The 19,671-nt window shown below is 44.3% G+C and overlaps 1 protein-coding gene across 1 annotated transcript; it reads left to right on the forward strand.

Moving 5' to 3' along the window:
- Positions 1–10,938: 10,938 nt before the first annotated feature.
- On the forward strand, positions 10,939–16,615 carry SRSF6 (serine and arginine rich splicing factor 6). Its single transcript, XM_061127309.1, has 6 exons — positions 10,939–11,196; positions 11,426–11,574; positions 12,864–12,988; positions 13,130–13,338; positions 13,611–13,694; positions 13,800–16,615. The coding sequence occupies exons 1-6, from the start codon at positions 11,090–11,092 to the stop codon at positions 14,161–14,163; spliced, it is 1,038 nt and encodes a 345-aa protein (XP_060983292.1). The 5' UTR covers positions 10,939–11,089; the 3' UTR covers positions 14,164–16,615.
- The last annotated feature ends 3,056 nt before the right edge of the window (positions 16,616–19,671 follow it).

The following is a 19,671-nucleotide window of genomic DNA, read 5'->3' on the forward strand; positions in this document are numbered from 1 at the left end:
AGTCTGAGATTCTGCATGTCTAACAAGCTCTTGGGGAATGATGATGGGAGGGAGGTCCACAGACCACACTTTGAGTAGTAAGACCCCAGGCCAGTATTTCCCAAGAATGCTCACTTGACCATGTGCTTTACAATCATGCAGGAGGATGTTAAAAATGCAGATTCCCAGGCCCTGCCCCTCCCCCACTGACCCCATCTCTGAAGATAGAGCCTTCATTTGAGTTGAAATCATGCTCACCAGTCTCCAAAGATCACAGCTTTGGGACTAGCTTTTGGAGGGTCTGACTGGATCTGTTTTGACCCTGCTTATGTCGCCTGAGCCCTGCACAATGCCAGGGCCATGCAAAACGCCTTTTATTTATTTTTATTTATTTATTTTTGCAAAACACCTTTTAAAAGACTTAATTCCCCTCCCTCTGCTAGGAGATGGGTTTCGTGCCCTGGGAACACCCCTGGATGCTTTCCAACAGGTTCCACTCAGCTTTTCTGCCCTACAACGTGAGAAGGCCATCATGTGACACAGCTTTTGCTGCCAGGATAAAAGCTGTAGTGACAAGCATGAGCACTGACAAGGCATTCAGGAATAAGCTTCAGTTTAAATTTGTCCAAATAACAGCAACAGTGGAACTAATGATGGGGAAAATGTCTGCAAACTGAGCTCAGTGCCAGGTGGAAGAACAGAAACCTTCATGCAGCAGCCTCAGGGAATATCTGCAAGGGGACCCACCGTTGCCTCTCATGGGACTCTGACAGGCTTGGAGCCCATGGCACTGGCTGAAGTCTGCTGTGGGTTCTGTAGTGATTTTTCTCAGATTTCCTCCCCAGCCCTGTGTTCCTCACCTGACACATGGCCAACTTGGATCTTCCTCATCAGCACTTCTATCTCCCGGCTGACCCAGGAATTGGAGCACTGATTCTGCATCCACCTGCCCAGAAGCCCTGGATTTCCATCCTGCCACCTTGCCTGCTTCCATTCGCAAGCACTGGTTGCCACAGTGGGCTGTTCCAGGAGCTTCTCGAAGCCAATTTGGCTCCATTCAGAAGGAGAGGCAGGGCTGAGTGAGGAATCAGACAGCAGCCACCATCTGTGCCAACAGGGGCCACAGCTCTTAACTGGCCCAGAGAACACTGGGGCTGCAGCAGCAATGGGAAGGTCCAGACAAGGTCCAGGGGAGGCAAGCTTGAATCTGAAGGCAGCGCCTGAAGAGGGTCACAAATGAGTCTCAACACATGAACATTCAGCAGCCCAGGTGACAAACGGACTTGAAAGTAGCCCCGGGAAAGTTTTGGGGGAAACTAAAAATCAGCCAAAAGAAAGAATGAACAGGAAGAGGGTCTGTGTGCTGCCCCCAAATATTTGAAAGACCTACGTGTGGGAAACAGGTATGGTTACTGAATGGCCGCAGGGGCACACTCAGGACCAGAGGGTAGACAATTCAAGAGAGCAATTTTTTTTCACTCTCTTAAAGAATGTAATCACAGTGTGAGATGCCCTAGAATGGACTTAGCTGCCTAGTTAGGCAGTGAACTCTCTATTAGGAGAGGTGTTCAAGTCAGGGCCAGAAAACCTCTGGGTAAGTACTGCTACTGCTAAGTCACTTCAGTCGTGTCCGACTCTGTGCGACCCCATCCCTGGGATTCTCCAGGCAAGAACACTGGAGTGGGTTGCCATTTCCTTCTCCAATGCATAAAAGTGAAAAGTGAAAGTGAAGTCGCTCAGCCATGTCCGACTCTTCCCGACCCCATGGACTGTAGCCCACCAGGCTCCTCCATCCATGGGATTTTCCAGGCAAGAGTACTGGAGTGGGGTGTCTGGGTAAGTAAGGGTTTGACAATTAGAAGGTTTGGATTTAGAGACCTTTAAAGATCTATCACTGAGCTTCATGAAGCACGGAAGAAGCGGCAGGTGGAATTTATCTAATACGCTAATAGCAAATAGCCACCAGGTGGCGACAGAGCCATATCGTCCTGGCCAAGGAGCAATTCAGTAACACAGAAACCTAATTGGAAGCAAACAAACTGATTCAAATTGACATTTATGGACAAAATCTATGAATCAAATCCTCAATAGATCTTTGGTCCCCAGCAGGACCTGGGGGCTCTAAGTAAAGGAAGTTATAATCTTTTCTGAGAGAGGTAATCTTTTTTTTTTTTTTAAATTTTCCACTGAAGTACACAAATCATAAGCATACAGAGCAATGAATTCTCACCACTGGAGCACACCCTTATAACTAACACCTAAATCGGAAAAAATATGACCAGAGCCTCAGAAGCCTATCTAGTCACTCCCACAGACCCCATACCTGATTTCTAACAGCATAACGTAGTTTTGCTTTTCAGTCTCACATACATTGAATCATATAGTGTGGATTCCAGTGGAATCTTAGAGGGTTACATCGTTGTGAGAGCCACTGATTTTGCTGTGTATGGCTGTGATTCCTTTCTTGTTGCTGTGTAGTATGAATATAGTAGTATGCTCTGTAGCGTGAATAAACCACAATTGATTTGTTTACTCTCTGGTCGATGGTATCTGAGTGATTTCTTATTTGGGGGGCTACTACATGTTATGTTGCTATGAATTTCTAGCACATTCCCTAAGGAGAGCATATATGCATGGTTCTGTTGAGTGTATAATTGTTAGGTCATGGGGTAAACACTAGCAGCTTTCACCTTTAGTAGACACTATCAACCAGTTTTTCCAAAGTAAGAGTATTAATTTGCATTCCTACTGACAATATATGAGAATTTTGGTAGCTCCGTAGCCACCCCAGCCTTCTTTCTCTGTCTAGATAAGTGTGGGTGGAGGAAGTGTAGGATACTTATAGCTATAAAAAACCTAGACAACATATTAAAAAGCAGAGATATTACTTTGCCGACAAAGGTACGTAAAGTCAAAGCTACAGTTTTTCTAGTAGCCATGTGAGAGTTGGACCATAAGGCTGAGCACCAAAGAATTGATGCTTTCAAATTGTGGTGCTGCAGAAGATTTTTGTGAGTCCCTTGGAAAGGATGGAGATCAAATCAGTCAATCCTAAAGGAAATCAACCCTAAATAATCACTATAAGGACTGTTGCTGAAGCTCCAATAATTTGGCCACCTGAGGCAAAGAGCCAACTTATTGCCCCTTCATTGCCAACTCAAAGCCCCTGATGCTGGGAAAGATTGAAGGCAAAAGGAGAAGTGGGCGGCAGAGGATGAGATGGTTAGATAGCATCATCGACTCAATGGGCATGAATTTCAGCAAACTCTGAGAGACAGTAGAGGACAGAGGAGCCTGGTGTGCTGTAGTCCGTGGGGTCACAAAGAGTTCGGACACGATTCAGTGACTGAACGTGAAGGACAACACACCTCTTACCCTCAGATGAGAGTGAGTGTCTGGGCAGCATGAGTGGGTGAGCACGAGCCAGGAGGAGGAAAATGCCATCCCACCAGGATGTCCTGATGAGCCCTTCGGAGCATAGGTGTCTGCTGAATGAAGAGCCTCACTTCACAGGCTCTGAACAATGACCAGACTAAGCTCTTACTGTGGGCCTGGCACTTTCCTTTATGCTGGGGATATAGCAGTGAAGAGACAGACACCATTCTCACTCTAATGACACATATGCTCTAGTCGGGGTGGGGAGAGAGTAAACACATGTCACATGGTGAAAGTTTTATATTGTTGTTGAGTCGCTAACTCATGTCCAATTCTTTGCGACTCCACAGACTGTAGCCCACTAGGCTCCTCTGTCCATGAGATTTTCCCAGGCAAGAATACTGGAGGGGGTTGCCATTTCCTTCTCCAGGGCATCTTTCCAAACCAGGGATCGAACTCGAGTCTCCTGCCTTGCAGGCGGATTCTTTACCACTGAGCCACCTGGGGAAGTTTAATAAAGAAAAATAAAAGAAGGTAAGAAAATATAGTGTGCAGGAAGGGATGCTGTTTTTTATATATATATACTTATTTACCCATCTATTTGGCTATGTTGGGTCTTAGTTGTGGCACCAGGATCTTCATTGTGTCATGCAGGATCTTTTGTTTATCAGTTCATGCACTCTCTGGACTTCCCTTGTACCTCAGACGGTAAAGCGTCTGCTTACAATCCAGAAGACCAGGGTTCATATCCCTGGGTTGGGAAGATCTCCTGGAGAAGGAAATGGCAACCCACTCCAGTGTTCTTGCCTGGAAAATCCCATGGACGGAGGAACCTGGTAGACTACAGTCCATTGGGTTGCAAAGAGTCGGACATGACTGAGCAACTTCACTTTCTTTTTCTTTCATGGACTCTCTAGTTGTGGCCCTGGGGCTTAGTTGCTCTGTGGCACGTGGAATCAGTTAGTTCCCAGCAGGGGGGATATCAGTTCCCCTCACCAGGGCTCCAATCCATGTCCCCTGCATTTCGGAGGCGATTCTTAACCACTGGACAAGCAGGGAAGTCCCGGGATGCTATTGTAAAGTGGGTGATCACAGCATCACCTCACATCTGTTAAAACTGCTGTTCGGTCACTAAGTCGTGTCTCACTTTGCGACCCCATGGACTGCAGCTCACCACACCTGTTCAAATGGCTGTGATCAATAAGTGAAGATGTGGGGAAAAGGGAACCCTTGTGCACTGTTGGCGGGAGTGTAAATTGGTGCAGCCACTATGGAAAACAATGTAGAGGTTCTTCAAAATATTAAAAATATTGCTCTTGTATAATCCAGCAATTCCACTTCAAGGTATACAGTATATCCAAAAGAAAAGAGAAAGCTATCTCAAAGGATATCTGTACTCACATGTTCACTGCAGCATTATTCACAGTAGCTGACACATGGAAACTTAAATGTATGTCAACAAGGGAATGGATAAAAACCATGTGGGGGATATGATATATATATATATATATATATATATATATATATATGATATACACACAGTGAAAGGTTATTCAGCCATAAAAAAGAAGAAAGCCCTGCCTTTGTTACAACGTCAGTGGACCTTGAGGGCACTATACTAAGTGAAATGTGAGATAGAGAAAGACAAATGCTCTTACACACAGAATCCAAAAAAGTGGAACTCATAAAATCAGGAGTGAAGAGTGGTTGCCTGGGGCTGGGAAGTGGGAGAAATTGGAAGATGTAGGTCAAAAGGTACAAACTCCCAGCTGTAAGATGAATAAGCTCTAGGGAATCTCATATACAACATGGTGACTAGATTAATAATACTGTGTTAACAACTTGAAAGTTGTCAAGAGAGTAGATCTTAAAAATTATCACCACACACACATTCCAAAAATGGTTATTATGTGAGGGGAATGGAGGTGAAGGGTGTTAACTAACCTTATTGTGGTAATTATTTTGCAATATATACATGTATCAAATCATCACACTGCACATTTTAAACTTACAAGTTATATGTCAATACTGTCTCAATAAAACTGGGAAAAAATAAAATGAGTGGCTAGAGAAGTGACACAGTGATTTTGAGCAGACACAGAAAGTGAGGGAACCATCAGAAAAGAGAGCTCCAAACTCTGGGAGATGGTCAATGCAAAGGCCCATGCGGTGGCTGGGTACTTGGCACATTCAAGGCACAGGAAGAACCAAGTGGGAGGAGGAGTAAGGAATGTTAGGAGAGCATTAGGAGGGAAAAGATTGGGTAGGACCCACCTCTGAGAATGACCAAAGACAACTACAAACCCAACCCTTATAGACATGTATGTTCATATATAGCACTGAGGCATCTTTACAAATACCTAACTTGGGTCAGAGGTAAGCAGACTTTCCGTGAAGAACCAGCAAGTAGGCTTTCTGGGCAGTCTCTGCTATTGAATCTCTGTTGTGACTTAAGAGCAGACAATAGGTAAGTGGATGTTGCTGTGTTTCAAAAGAACTTCATTTACAAAACTCAAAGGCAGGCCTGCTTGCGCCTGGGGCCATAGTTTGCCACAGACACTCCACTTCACCCTCTTGGGTTGTCAAAATCCATTCAAAAGTACAGCCTCTGGTATATAAAATTTTCAAACAAAAGACAGCAAAACCTGTCAGAAACCAGCTTATATCACTTTGAATCACATGGATGCTTGGGAAATACTTTTGATTTCCAGCTAAGTATGTTAAGAATTCCTATTGGATTTAAAACCACAACAACTATGCCCTACTCCAGATTGTACTTTACAATTTCCGTAATCACTGTGGATGGTGACTGCAGCCATGAAATTAGAAGACCACTGGTTGTTGGCAGAAAAGCTATGACAAACCTAGACAGTGTGTTAAAAAGCAAAGATACCACTTTGCCGACAAAGTTCCATATAGTCAATCCTATGGTCTTTCCATCCAACTTCCCTTGTAGCTCAGTCGGTAAAGAGTCTGCCTGCAATGCAGGAGATCTGGGTTCAATCCCTGGGTAGGGAGAAGGAAATGGCAACCCACTACAGTATGCTTGCCAGGAATACTCAATGGACAGAGGAGCCTGGCAGGCTACAGTCCATGGGGTGGCAAGAGACAGACACAAGTTAGTGACCAAAGCACCATGGCCTTTCCAGCAGTCATGTACAGATGTGAGAGCTGGACCGTAAAGAAGGCAGAGCACCAAAAAATTGATGCTTTCAAATTGTGGTGTTGGAGAAGACTCTTGAGAGTCCCCTGGACAGCAGGGAGATCAAAGCAGTCAATCCTAAAGGAAATCAACCCTGAATACACTTTGGAAGGACTGATGCTGTAGTTGAAGCTCCAATACTTTGGCCACCTGATGTGAACAGCTGACTCATTGGAAAAGACCCTGATCCTAGGAAAGATTGAAGGCAGAAGGAGAAGAGGGTGACAGAGGGTGAGATGATTGCATGGCATCACCAATTCAATGGACATGAACTTGGGCAAAATCCTGGAGTTGGTGATGGACAGAGAAGCCTGGCGTGCTGTAGTCCACGGGGTCATGAAGAGTGGGACATGACTTGATGACTGAACAACAACAATCATGGATTTGAAGTTATTAACTCTCTTCTGGATCAGGTTGTGGCTCCTTTCACCCTCTCTTGCTGACAGATTCCCTCTCTTGCTGACAGACACTCCACAACTTTTAAGTGAGCAGTGATCTTTATCTGCCACCATGATTATAGACACTTCAGACACTGCCAAATGCTGTACATCCATCATTTCTCCTTTGAGTTGTTCTTTCAAAATATCAACAGAAGTAAGTTAGATTATCAGCAAGACTCCACAGAATGCTGCTGGCCCAACACTCCCTTCAATAATGATATTTGAGACCATTTCCTCTTAGGCAATTTAAATTTTTCGTTAAGAGTAACCACTGGGAAGGAATTCCCTGATGGTCCAGTGGTTAGGACTCTGTGTTTCCATTGCAAGGGGCAATCAATCCCTGTTATGTAGGAGATAGATGGGCTCCATATTGTAGACATTTACAGCTGGCCTCCTATTTACATTTTATAGGGCAGGAAGACATGGGCTTCAGGCAAGATACTACAACAGCCTTTCCTGAGACAAGAGCTCACATTCCTTATTAGTGGGTGAACAATTCATCGCTTGGTGAATTCAGCTTCACAATGATAGGAAGAGCTGACATTGAAGGATCAAAATGCAACGTCGTTATGAACACTTGGCTGCCACAAGCCAGTTATCACTGTGGTAACTTTTCTGACACTTCCTGCTTAAAACCTCAAAAGTTAGAAGGATGGTGAGGCCCCCTTTTCACAGTCTGTGTTCATACTGAAAATCAAGATCAAGCGAGCTTTAGCCCTTCTTCTGTTCCACAGCTTTCTGTTCTCCCTAAGCTCACCTTAGGAACCTGCATTACCGTTTGACAGGTGTACTGCCCCAAACTCCCCACCTGGCACTGTCCCTTGACGCCAGAAGTGAGAACGCCTTTGGGCTCACCACCCCCCCACCCCCAACTCACTGAGTCAATGAAAAAACAATCAGACAAGAGCTAGGTGGGCTCCAGTTAAGGAGGAGCCTTAACAATCAGCCTGCCATTTACAACCAGCCTCCCTGTTTGCCCTCGAAATGGAAGTAACAACAGAAACAGGGTAAATAGCCAGTGCTTGTCTCTTGTCAACACCTTATGGTAATAGTCATGGCAAGGACAAAGAAGGGCAAGATCCTGTTTGAGTAAAGGATTAACGATCAGGCTTCCCTGGTGGCTGGTAGTAAAGAACCCACCTGTCAACGCGGGAGACAGGGGTTTGATCCGTGATCTGGGAAGATCCCACATGCTGGGGAGCAACTGAGCCCATGTGTCAAGAGAAGCCACTGCAATGAGAAGCCTGTGTACCACAAATAGAGTAGCCTCCGTTTGCCACAGCTATAGAAAAGCCTGCTCAGGAACAAAGATCCAGCACAGCCAAAAACTGAAAAATAAATAAATTTTTTTAAAAAAGGATTAACAGGTCTCCCGTCTCCCCTTCTTTTGGGACAAGGGAGACACTACACAGCACAGAAAGGCTCCTTGTGAGTCAAAAGTCAGGAGATAATGTCAGACCAACCTTCCAGAAGCCTTTACTTCCGAGATTCATGTTGGTTGACGGGTGTGTATGCACTCAAGGGAGAGTCCCAGGGTAGGTCAGGTGTGGAAAAAGAAACCGGTAATTGGCCTGAAGCAAGAGAAAGGCCCAGAAAAACTGCCCTATGTAAATGTCTTAACTGCCTTTTTACTGCACTCCTCCTCACTAGGGAGGACACCCACACCTTTCTGTCCAGGTGTGCATCTCTGCCTTGCTTCTGTCTTAACTAAACAAACCTTTTTCCTACGTCCTCTCCCACTCATTGTGCCTTGTCTCTAATAATAAACTTTGTACCTGCATTTACAGTTTCTGCCTCTGGGTGATAAATGCATTTTTTACTGGGGCAAAGATCCAGGGGGGAAATAGCTTCTAGCCCCTAGCCCTCACTGATTTGGTGGCTAGGATTTCTGGTTTTCATCCCAGCTACCCAGGTTCAACTCCTGGGCAGGGAATTAAGATCTCATTTCATGCCATCGCTCACTGCTGCCTCACCAAGATCATCACCTGGTTAGGGAACTAAGATCCTCCAGGTCCCACTGTGGCCAAAAAAAAAAAAGAGTAGCCCCTGGGCTCTGGAGAAAAAGAGGTGAGGGAGAGGAGGACATGTCAGCTGCATCTTTCTCTGCACAAATGAACTGCAAGGAGAGAGGAGGTGACACCCTACTTCCCATATGCATCTTAGTTCAGAGTGGGGTGTCGCCTCTTGCCAATAATAAACTTTTGGACAGCTTATGGGATATTAGTTCCCGGACCAGGGATTGAACCTGGGCCCGAAGGCAGTGAAAGTGTGGAGTCCTAACCACTCGACCTCCAGGGGATTCCCAGACAACAATGAATTTCAACAAACTTCAAAATACTGACAATTCAGTGAGTGAAAAAAGTTATCCCGTTAATTCTCCTTTCCCCAATTACTATATTCCACAAACACACACACAATTTTTACGATCCACCTATATATTTTATTTTTCTAACTTTAAGCACAGTGTAGCCTCTACCACCAGATGCCAGTTATTAACACTCCCCCTCCCCCAGCCGTGACAACCGACAGACTCTCAGACTTTGCCAAATGCCCCCATGAGGGGAGGGGGAGGGAAAAATCATTGTCTTTAAACCAGAAACTGTAGATCAAGGCTGCCCCGCTGGAATACACGAAGATACCCTAACAGCCAGTATTAACCCCATGATGCCCTTTCCCCTCAGCTTGCGTTACACCTTGCCCTCCGACCCTTCTTCCCACTTTTCTAGTCACTTCTTACCAGCATCTTTTCCTGCACTTAAGTTTCAGAGAACTACAGGGTCTTCTGATCTCCACTTAAACTTACTCCTCTGGGGTTTAAATAGTATTTCTAGTGGTAAACTCCAAAATGTGCGTTTCTGCCACATAGATAAGACACCCTTCAAACCAACGGGTGGGGGCGGGGAGGGATCACGTTGGGACAACGGACGCTCCACTGAGGGAAGGAAATGAGCGTACCTCTGTGGGAGGGCTGTCAGGGCTTGCTCAACTTTGTTGGGCCAGAGGTCTTGGCCCTGCTCCCTGTGTCAGTACCTACAGCAAGTGGGCTTCCCAGGTGGTGCTAGTGGTAGAGAACCCGCCTGCCAAGGCAGGAACCGCAGAAGACGCGGGTTCCATCCCTGGGTCGGGAAGATCCCCTGGAGGAGGGCATGGCAAACCTCTCCAGTATTCCTGCCTGGAGAATCCCATGGACCGAGGAGCCTGACAGGCTACAGTCCATGGGGTCGCACAGAGTCGGACACGACTTAAGCAACTTAGGACGCACATTGATCGTGGGATTGCCATGTATACTTCAATCTGCAGGTCTCCAGGTGTCAGTGCTTCAGAAGACTCCTGGAAGGACAGTTGGACCTACTGGGAGGCAGTGAAGTGAGACCGCAATGGCGGCTGTGGGGGCACGAAGGACAGAAGCCAGCAGGGCTGTGAACCCCGGTGCGGGTCCACACGGCCTCGGAACATAAACTTTGTATGCTGTGGAAAAGGGCACTTAACCCACTAACTAGGTGCCTTCCACACAAGCGGAGCGTGAGCCCAATGATCCGCGAAGAAAATTCGAGCCTCGTTTGGAGGGACCAATCAGAGATCGTGGAGGCCTATTATGACAACCTTCAGAACCAATGAAATAAGGGGATTCTCCGGGATGGCCTCCCGAGCGCCCGTCCAGAAGAGCTAGCATGGAGAAAGTTTGTGGGTTGTTTTTTTTTTAAGCACAAACTAGAAAACAAGTCCTTGGCTGGAGACAGAATGTGACGCTAACAAAGATGTGTGGGAAAAAACTCGGTGAGCGGGTAAAGCCTCACTTCCCCGAAACTTGGCGGGCTGAGGAACAGCAAGTCACCCTCGAGCGCCGCGCTCCGCGCTCCAGAGCGGGAGAGTACGTGCAGCGCGCTGACGTCACACGCAGGGCACCGCCCCCTACCGCCCGCCCTTATAGCGTAGCCCAGGCGCGCGCGCACCATTGTGTGGCTGGACTCGGCCGCCGCTGTGGTGTGAGGTGCGTGTCCGGGCTCTCGCCGTCACCGCACCCGCACCGCGGCTACTGCCGTGCGGTCCGCCATTCGACCGCCAGCCCTCGGGCCCCTTGCCCGCTGCGGACATGCCGCGCGTCTACATAGGACGCCTGAGCTACAACGTCAGGGAGAAGGACATCCAGCGCTTTTTCAGTGGCTATGGCCGCCTTCTCGAAATAGACCTTAAAAATGGGTGAGTCGGGCCCCGGGAGCCCGCGTCCGCCCGCAGCGCCCCGGGCCTGCGGTGGCAGGGTCCGTCTGAGGGAGAAGACGGTCAAGGCCGCGGCGCCGCGTGGCAGGGCCGCCAAGATGGCGGCGGCGCGGAGCCGCGAGAGCGCGCGGGGACGGGGGCGGGTGCGCGCGCGTGCGCGCCCTCGACCTAACGACGCCCGTCGGTCTCCGGCCCTCGCACCGCCCCCCAGGTACGGCTTCGTGGAGTTCGAGGACTCCCGCGACGCCGACGACGCCGTTTACGAGCTGAACGGCAAGGAGCTGTGCGGCGAGCGCGTGATCGTGGAGCACGCCCGCGGCCCGCGCCGGGATCGCGACGGCTACAGCTACGGAAGCCGCAGTGAGTTCCACCCCCGCGCGCTCCGCGTCCTTGGGACCCCGGGGGGTGGGCGCAGGCTTAGGGGGGACGGGGTGGGGCCTCCCAGCCGGGCAGGCGAGGTGGCCGCGGCCGTTTGACTCGGGTGCTCCCGGGGTTCGCTACCTTCGCGCCTGCCCGGGGAAGACACGGGACGCCGGAGCGCGGGGACTGGGTGGTGGGTTTTGCCTAGGCAGGGTTTGGGTGTTTGGGGGCGGGAATTGCCAAGTCGGGGGGGGGAGTGACTTGTTGGGCCCCTGTCAGCACTGTCGTGGGCTCTACCCACGGAGGAAGTGAGGGGTGGCTGTATTTGTTGTATGCCCTCAACTTGCCTATCAGTGCATTAGCTAGAAATGTGAATGACTTAGCGTAGAAGTTTGGGACTGGTTGGGGTGGAGGTGGGGGCGGGGCGGGGAATTAGGTGGGGTTTTAAGTGTAGGTTTTAGCTTTACGAAAATTGACGGGGGCCAAAGAAAATATAAGTAAGGTGGTTTTACACCACAAAGGAGATCTAAATGAACTTTATGCTGTATATGCACTAGTTGGGGCATGTTATTGGGAGGAGGGGGGGGGTTGGTTATGTTAAATGTTTGATGTTGAAATTGTTGCATGTTGAATTCAAACTTTTTAACAAGTCCTTGATGTTTCAATTTGAAAGTGACCAATGGGGCTGAGGCTGTGTCCACTGAGGCTAAGATGACTGCCTTTCCTGATTGGCCTTGGCTTTTCCATACATTGTGTGACCCTTGCCCTATGACCCTTTGGCTGACCTTACCGGAAGCCATGACGACAGCAGCCTTTTGCCATTAGACGCAGGGTGATGGTGAGGATTCCAAGGGTTAGACAAAACTGGTTAATCTGAACTAGGTGACTGTTACCTTGCGTGTTTTGTGGCCAAACCACCACCAAAAACCTCACACTGTGATGTAAGTACTTAGTGTAACTAGTAAACATTTTTGTAAAATGTAGAAATGCATGTAATCAGTTAAGTTTTATATTTTACAATGTTCTGTAAAATAAAACTTAGCGAGGTAAATTGAATAAAGGAGCAGTCACTCTCTAACAGAATGTAGGAGAAGTTTAGTTGGTTTTAGTCTGTTTTGACTTGCCCTTAATTTAATTTATGGCAAATCATAACTGTATCGAAGGTTTAGCAGTATAATAGCAAAGTCCTACTCCAGTAAATAAAAGTTGTTATGTTTGTACTAACTTTCAAAAACTTTATGCATGCCTATCATTGCAAAGCATCTAATTTTTCTCTTCACATGATAAAGGTGGTGGAGGTGGATACAGCAGTCGGAGAACCTCTGGGAGAGACAAATATGGGCCACCTGTACGCACAGAATTCAGACTTATTGTAGAAAATCTTTCTAGTCGTTGCAGTTGGCAAGATTTAAAGGTAAGTGCTATAATTTGGGATAAAAGATTTGACTTAATGTTTAGAAGATAAGTTTTTGTATTCTTTTATATCTGAGAATCAAATACAGCAAATCTTTTTTCTTTAGATTTCTGGGAATGACTAGTCATATTGCTCTTTTAGGATTTCATGAGACAAGCAGGTGAAGTAACCTATGCAGATGCTCACAAAGAACGCACAAATGAAGGTGTCATTGAGTTTCGCTCCTACTCTGACATGAAGCGTGCTTTGGATAAACTGGATGGTACAGAAATCAATGGGAGAAATATTAGACTCATTGAAGATAAGCCACGAACAAGCCATAGGCGGTCTTATTCTGGAAGCAGATCTAGGTAATTTATTGAAGGATATGGGGGGAGACAATATTTGCCACAAACAAAAGAAAATTCAAACAGCAGTATTTCAATTACTGCTGAATTGAAATTAGGTCAGCTTTTAGTTTCTTTTGTTATTGGCCTTTTTGAGTTCTTTTTTAAATATTTTGATACTAGATTTAATTTGTAGTGAGCAATTAAGGAGTTTTATGTTTGGCTTGTCTATAAATTGTTCATTCGTGTTGTGGTGTCTTGAGATGAAAATGTATTTACCACATTTCTTGTTACAGGTCACGATCTAGAAGACGGTCACGATCTAGAAGTCGTAGGAGCAGCCGCAGTAGATCTCGAAGTATCTCAAAAAGTCGCTCCCGGTAAGTGTGTTCTTGAGTGTTTTTTTGAATAACTTATTTTGTTTATAGAGTGCTTGTGTGCTCTGGCAAGGTACTGAAAAAAAAAATCTGACTTTTCTTGTCTAGATCCAGGTCTCGGAGCAAAGGTCGGTCACGGTCTCGTTCCAAAGGCAGGAAATCTAGATCAAAAAGCAAATCTAAACCCAAGTCCGATCGGGGCTCCCGTTCGCGCTCTCGGAGCAGATCGAAGGATGAGTATGAGAAATCTCGAAGCAGGTCTCGTTCTCGATCTCGTTCCCCCAAAGAAAATGGAAAAGGTGATATAAAGTCCAAATCTAGATCAAGGAGCCAATCCCGTTCCAATTCACCCCTACCTGCTCCACCCTCAAAGGCCCGTTCTGTGTCCCCTGCACCAAAAAGAGCTTCAAGATCCCATTCTAGATCTCGTTCAAAGTCAAGGTCACGATCCAGATCAAGTTCCAGAGATTAACCCAGAACTCTCCATTCTTTGCACACTATTACAGAACACTTTCCTACTTGCTTAGTCAGTTACTCTTTCATGTTTCTACTTGGCCTCTTCTGCAAGAAGAAACCTCCCAAAACGGGCACACAGAAATTGGATTTGTAGCCAAATTTGATGAAAAAGATGAGGTTCTAAAGAAATGGCATGAAGTCAAAGATCCTCTCCCTTCTTTGTAGAATTAAGATAACTTTGATTTTATAGCTTTTGAGCTAAAATAACTTTTGTAAAGATTAAGCTCATTTAGATTTTTTTTTTTTTAAGTATTTCAGCAGGATCTGCTGGAGGGGTTTTGTTATTGTTATATTTGTTTGCTTAATTTTAAATTAACTGTTTCAGGCTTTGAATACTTAAGGCTTTAGAGGGAGAACCCAATTTTCAATTATGTTGGCTTTTTATAAAGCTTGAGTTATGTAAGATTTCAATAAAAGTTTGCTACCAAGATGATTGCCTTACTTGAATAGGTCACTCTTATAAATTTCTCGAGATATTGATAATCTATCTGTGGAAACGATGTAAACTCTACTTAAGTGTAAAACAAGGCAAGTCTCAGATGCAATAAGTTTGGATATGTTATTGTGCTGTTAATCAAATTTGCCAAAGTCATTTTGGCCCCTTAAAGAGGTTTAAGTTAAAAATAAAAGATTTTGTAGTGGACCTGTTATACAGTTTTGCCTAAGTTAATAGCTTTTTAAAATGTTCTTTAAACTAAAATTGGTTGAACTCAAAAAAGTAGTTCTAATACTTGGGATCTCATCTAGCCTGGTAATCCCACTTTCTGAAAGTGATCATTGTAATTAGTGTTTTGTAAGAGTAAGGTTCCGTGATCTTTACTGTTTGTTATGTAAAAATAGAAGTAACCTTTCTTTGATCAGAAATTTAGTATGTTATTCACAATGAAAAAGCAAATACTGTGTTTTCTACTGGAAAATCCTTAATATTAACAGGCACTTAACAGATCATTTGGTAAATCAATTACCATTTAAAGCAAAATTCTGCCTAACAGTCATCCTTTTGTAGCTAGTGGGATTCTGTGATAATTGGTTAGATCATCCTTATGAACTTAATGTGGTTGGCTTGGAAAAAACTTAAATGGGTTAAACCCTAGTACTTCATCATAAAGTGTAATAAATACTGTGGAAACCAGATTATAATCTGCAAATTCATAGGAGTTACTGGGTTACAATTAGTCCTTATGTCCGTAAGCCTAGTTAGTCGAAATTGCAGTTTGAGAAATGAATTACCTTATATCTCTCTGTTCAGGTTCGTTAAGGTAATTTCATTTTAAAAACCATTCATTAATCTTAGTCTGAAATTGGGCTGTAGGTTGTTTGGCTCAGCTTTAACATCTTTCTAGGAGCTGTCAGTGTATAAAATGTCATGGGCTGGGTAGTGTTAGGGTACAGTGTGATGGATACCGTCATTTTGAGAATTTCTGGGCTTCCTGTTATGAAATCTTAAAGAGTCTAATCTTAGGAACATAGTGCCCCAAAAGGTTGATGCTTCTTTGACGACCTTATTATTTTCTTAAATGCTTTTGATATTTTTTTAGATATTCATAAGAAATATGGTTTGTTTTTGTTTCCCCATGTAGACCTTGGATTTTGAGAGAAAAAAACTGGTATCTGTAATTATAGTTTATTGTTCTGCCTGTTTGAAAGAAAAAGAGTTGCGACTGTTGCATAAAGAGGCAAGTCTCCACTGCCTTTCAAAATGTGTTTAAGGACAAGTTACTTTTAAGAATTGGCTTTGACCAAAGTTCTCTTGTTTTCAGGGAAAGAACAAAAGCTTTTAAAACCACAGCCTTTTAAAGTGAAGGAGGGGGGAATACTACAATATACAATATGACTTTCTAAAAGTATGCAGCATCCTTCAACTGGGCTGTCTTATGACATCACATGGTAATAGGCAGGTTTTCTATCCTCGTTAGCTGCCACCCCCACAGGTGGGTAATTGTATAGGTGAATGCCTGCACCCATAAGGATTTAATAGCAAAGACCAGTTTATTAAAACTCTAGTTCCTATTCCACGCCTGTGGACCCCCATCATTGGACATGCTAAACTACTGTTTATATATAAACACTGGCCCACTTAGAGTTGACCAATAAAATGCTTAGTTCCTTGCTAACTTAAGTAGAATCTGAGTCTCTGCAACTTGCCACGTTTTTACCTGTGGCTAGATGGGAGTGTTAAACTGGTAGAGAGCAGAATAGAAGTGTGATAACCTGGATCCCCCGTTCTTTTACCTGATAGTGTGTTAACATGCCATAGTGCCTTTATGGCCAGTTCGAGTCTTTCCTGCCCTGTGACTTAACGTTCCACTCCTGTGTTGTTACCGTCTTTTCTCTTGGTATCTTCTTTCTCCCACTTTGTTAACCTATTTTGTGCTTTATTGCCTCAATAAAATGTTCACTGAGGGAAAGGCTTGATTTGAGTTTCTTGTGTATTCCCACTTAGCATCAGATATTTGGCAAATATCTGATATTTGGTGTTTTTTGATTCGGAGTTGCCATTATCAAGTTTGTTTCTTTTCCTGACTTGAATATGAGAAAAGGACTTTTCAGCTCCTCAGAAACATGAGGTTAGGACCAACATGGTATTAATAGATGGTGTATCATGGGCTTCCCTTGTGGCTCAGCTGGTAAAGAGAATCCACCTGCAATGCAGGAGACCTGGGTTCAACAATCCCTGGGTTGGGAAGATCCCCTGGAGAAGGGAAAGGCTACCCACTCCAGTATTCTGGCCTGGAGAAGTCCATGAGGTCGCAGTCGGACACGACTAAGTGACTTTGATCATCATCATCATATCTGGGGCAAGCCATTAACCTTCGTGCTTCAGTGTCACCCACAGTGGTAGGGATAACCCCTCATGGGTTATGAAGAGAAAAGTTTAATACATGAAAAGTACTTAGATTAGCACCATAATAAATAATTGCTGTTATGAAGGGCTAAACATGCTAAGTCTTTTGTATTCAACTAAGTCTTTAGATTTCACATAAAATTTACCTCCTTTTATCTTGTAGCAGTTTATGTGATAGAAACTGTAGAACATTTTCTGTGATAATTACCCAGATAAACTAGGAAACTGTCATCTTTCCCCAAGTCCTCAACCTAATTTCACTCTTACTTACCTTGCTTTCAGAAAATGTTTTCTGATTTCAGTTTTTGTGGTTGTGTGCAATTTTAGTCTTGTGAAAATGGAATGTCTCGTAAAGTATCTCTCTTCTAGCGTCCACTTACTAAGGTAGCCTCCCAAGTGGCGCAAGTGGTAAAGAGCCTGCCTGTCAGTGCTAGGAGACTTGAGAGACAAGGGTTTGATCCCTGGGTCAGGAAGATCCCCTGGAGTAGGGCATGGTTATCCACTCAGTATTTTTGCTTGGAGAATCCCTTGAACAGAAGAGCCTGGCAGGCTACAGACTGTAGGGTCACAAAGAGTCAGACACAACTGAAGCGACTTAGCATGCATGCACTAAGGTAGCTGCTTCGAACACTGTATTTACCCAGGCTAATCCATCCGTAATGCCTGTGTTCTTCAGTAAGCAGTTCATACCATGAGTGTGTTCTGCAGCTCACTTAGAGTAGTACAGAGATCTGCCACTCTAAATGGTGCACTACCATGAAATATATAAGAATTTTTTTCAGTGCCACCTTTTTTAATGAAGTAATTTTTTGGTTTATATAACCAATAGTCCTTCATAAAATATGTATTTTAGAGCTCTTAAAACATTTTAGCGCTTGGTAATTACCAGTTTATACTCAAGTTTTTCTTTTTTTTGTAAAGCTGTGCAGCTTGAGGACCTCAGTTCCCCAGCCAGGGATAAAACCCAAACCCTTGGCACTAAAAGTATGGAATCCTAACCACTGAACTGCCTGGGGATTCTCTAAATTTTGAGCTTTTTGAAGCAGCAACCACATCTTAAACTTCGTGTGCCTAAAACCATGTATGCTTCCATTAATTGAAAGGATGAGTAGGTGCAGTTGTGTTTTGTAGTTGGTCTAGATCCTAAGTAGCTTGCTTAGATTTGACTGTTTTACAGCAACTTCACAGATGGGCCCCAGGGTAGTGATTGGTAGAGTGATTAACTTAAATAGAAAGAAATGGTTCAGAAATCAAAAAGTGAATACAAACGGGTAATAAACAGTAAGTTCCATCCTTGACCCCTTGAAGGAAGTCAGGATTACTAGTTTTTTGAGATCATTACTGTGGAAATTATGATATTTGTATGGGAATTTGTTAACAGGCAGGATTTAAATCCTGGTTCAGTTCCTAACAGCCTTAAAGAGTGTTTTTTTAAAAAAAAAAAAAACACGCCTATTTCAGATACTCAGTTCCTCTTCGTGAAAAGCACGGAAGAAACCTGAATGAGCAGGCTTCTTTTACAGTTGTTTAGACAAAAGTTTCAAACTTAGGGAAAATTTGCACTGTAGTACAAAAAGTTATATCCCCTTTGCCATTTACCAATAATATTTCATTTTACTTACACTGTTCCTGAGCCATCTGAAAGGTAAGTTAGACACATCTGTTTTATTCTTAAAACTTTGTGTATTAACTATAGTTAATACTATCATGTTTACTTAACAAAACCAGGAAATTAGCTTTGATATAATCTTGTCTTTTCCACTGTTTTGTCAGTTGTCCAATAACGTCCTTTATATATATTTCCACTGGCCCTAGGATCACTTACTCCTTTTTGTTGTCATGACTTTAGTTTGCTTTAAACTGGAACAGGTCCTCAACCTTTCTTGACCTTGTCATTTTTTAAGAGTAAAGGATGATTTCATAGAAGTTTTCTCAATTTGGGTTTGTCTGATGTCTCCTCATGATTGCATTTTTGGCAGGAATATCACCCAAGAATGAGATTGTCTTCAGTATATCATATCTAGTGGCATCTTCTAATAATAACCTGAGTCACTTACATAAAGTCACTTTTTCCCTTTATAATCTAATTTGTGGGAGGTAACTAGAGCCTGTTAAACATCCAGTTCCTTTCAAACTGTCACCCACTGTTAACATTTGTTGATTTTCTAAGTTCTGTTCATTGGCATTTCACTAAGGTGGTGCTTTCTGTGTGGGGTAGCCTTAAATAAAGGTCAGGAGAAAAGAAGGGGTGTTTGGTTTTTAAGAGGAAATGGAATCATTTTGGAGCCTGAGAAAGTTGCTGAAGAGAGAGCTTGAACTACATCAGTTTGTATTTAATAGCTCTGAAAGTAGGACAGTGGTTCTTCTGGCCAAGGGCCAAAAAGAGCCGGAGGTAACTTACATAGATGAGAGGAATGTGCAATAGAAAGCAAGCTGCGTCCTCAGCTGTAAAACTGTCTTCTAATACTGTAGACAGTAAATGCTCTTTTCAGAGCATTTGGCACAATCACTTGTGAAATAGTAGCTGCTTTTATCATAAAACATTCCAGGGACTTTGCTGGGGGTCCAGTGATTGAAAATCCATCCATCTTCCAATGCAAGGGACGTGGGTTTTATCCT

The sequence above is a fragment of the Dama dama genome, chromosome 23, assembly GCF_033118175.1.
Source record: "Dama dama isolate Ldn47 chromosome 23, ASM3311817v1, whole genome shotgun sequence".
NCBI lineage: Eukaryota > Metazoa > Chordata > Mammalia > Artiodactyla > Cervidae > Dama > Dama dama.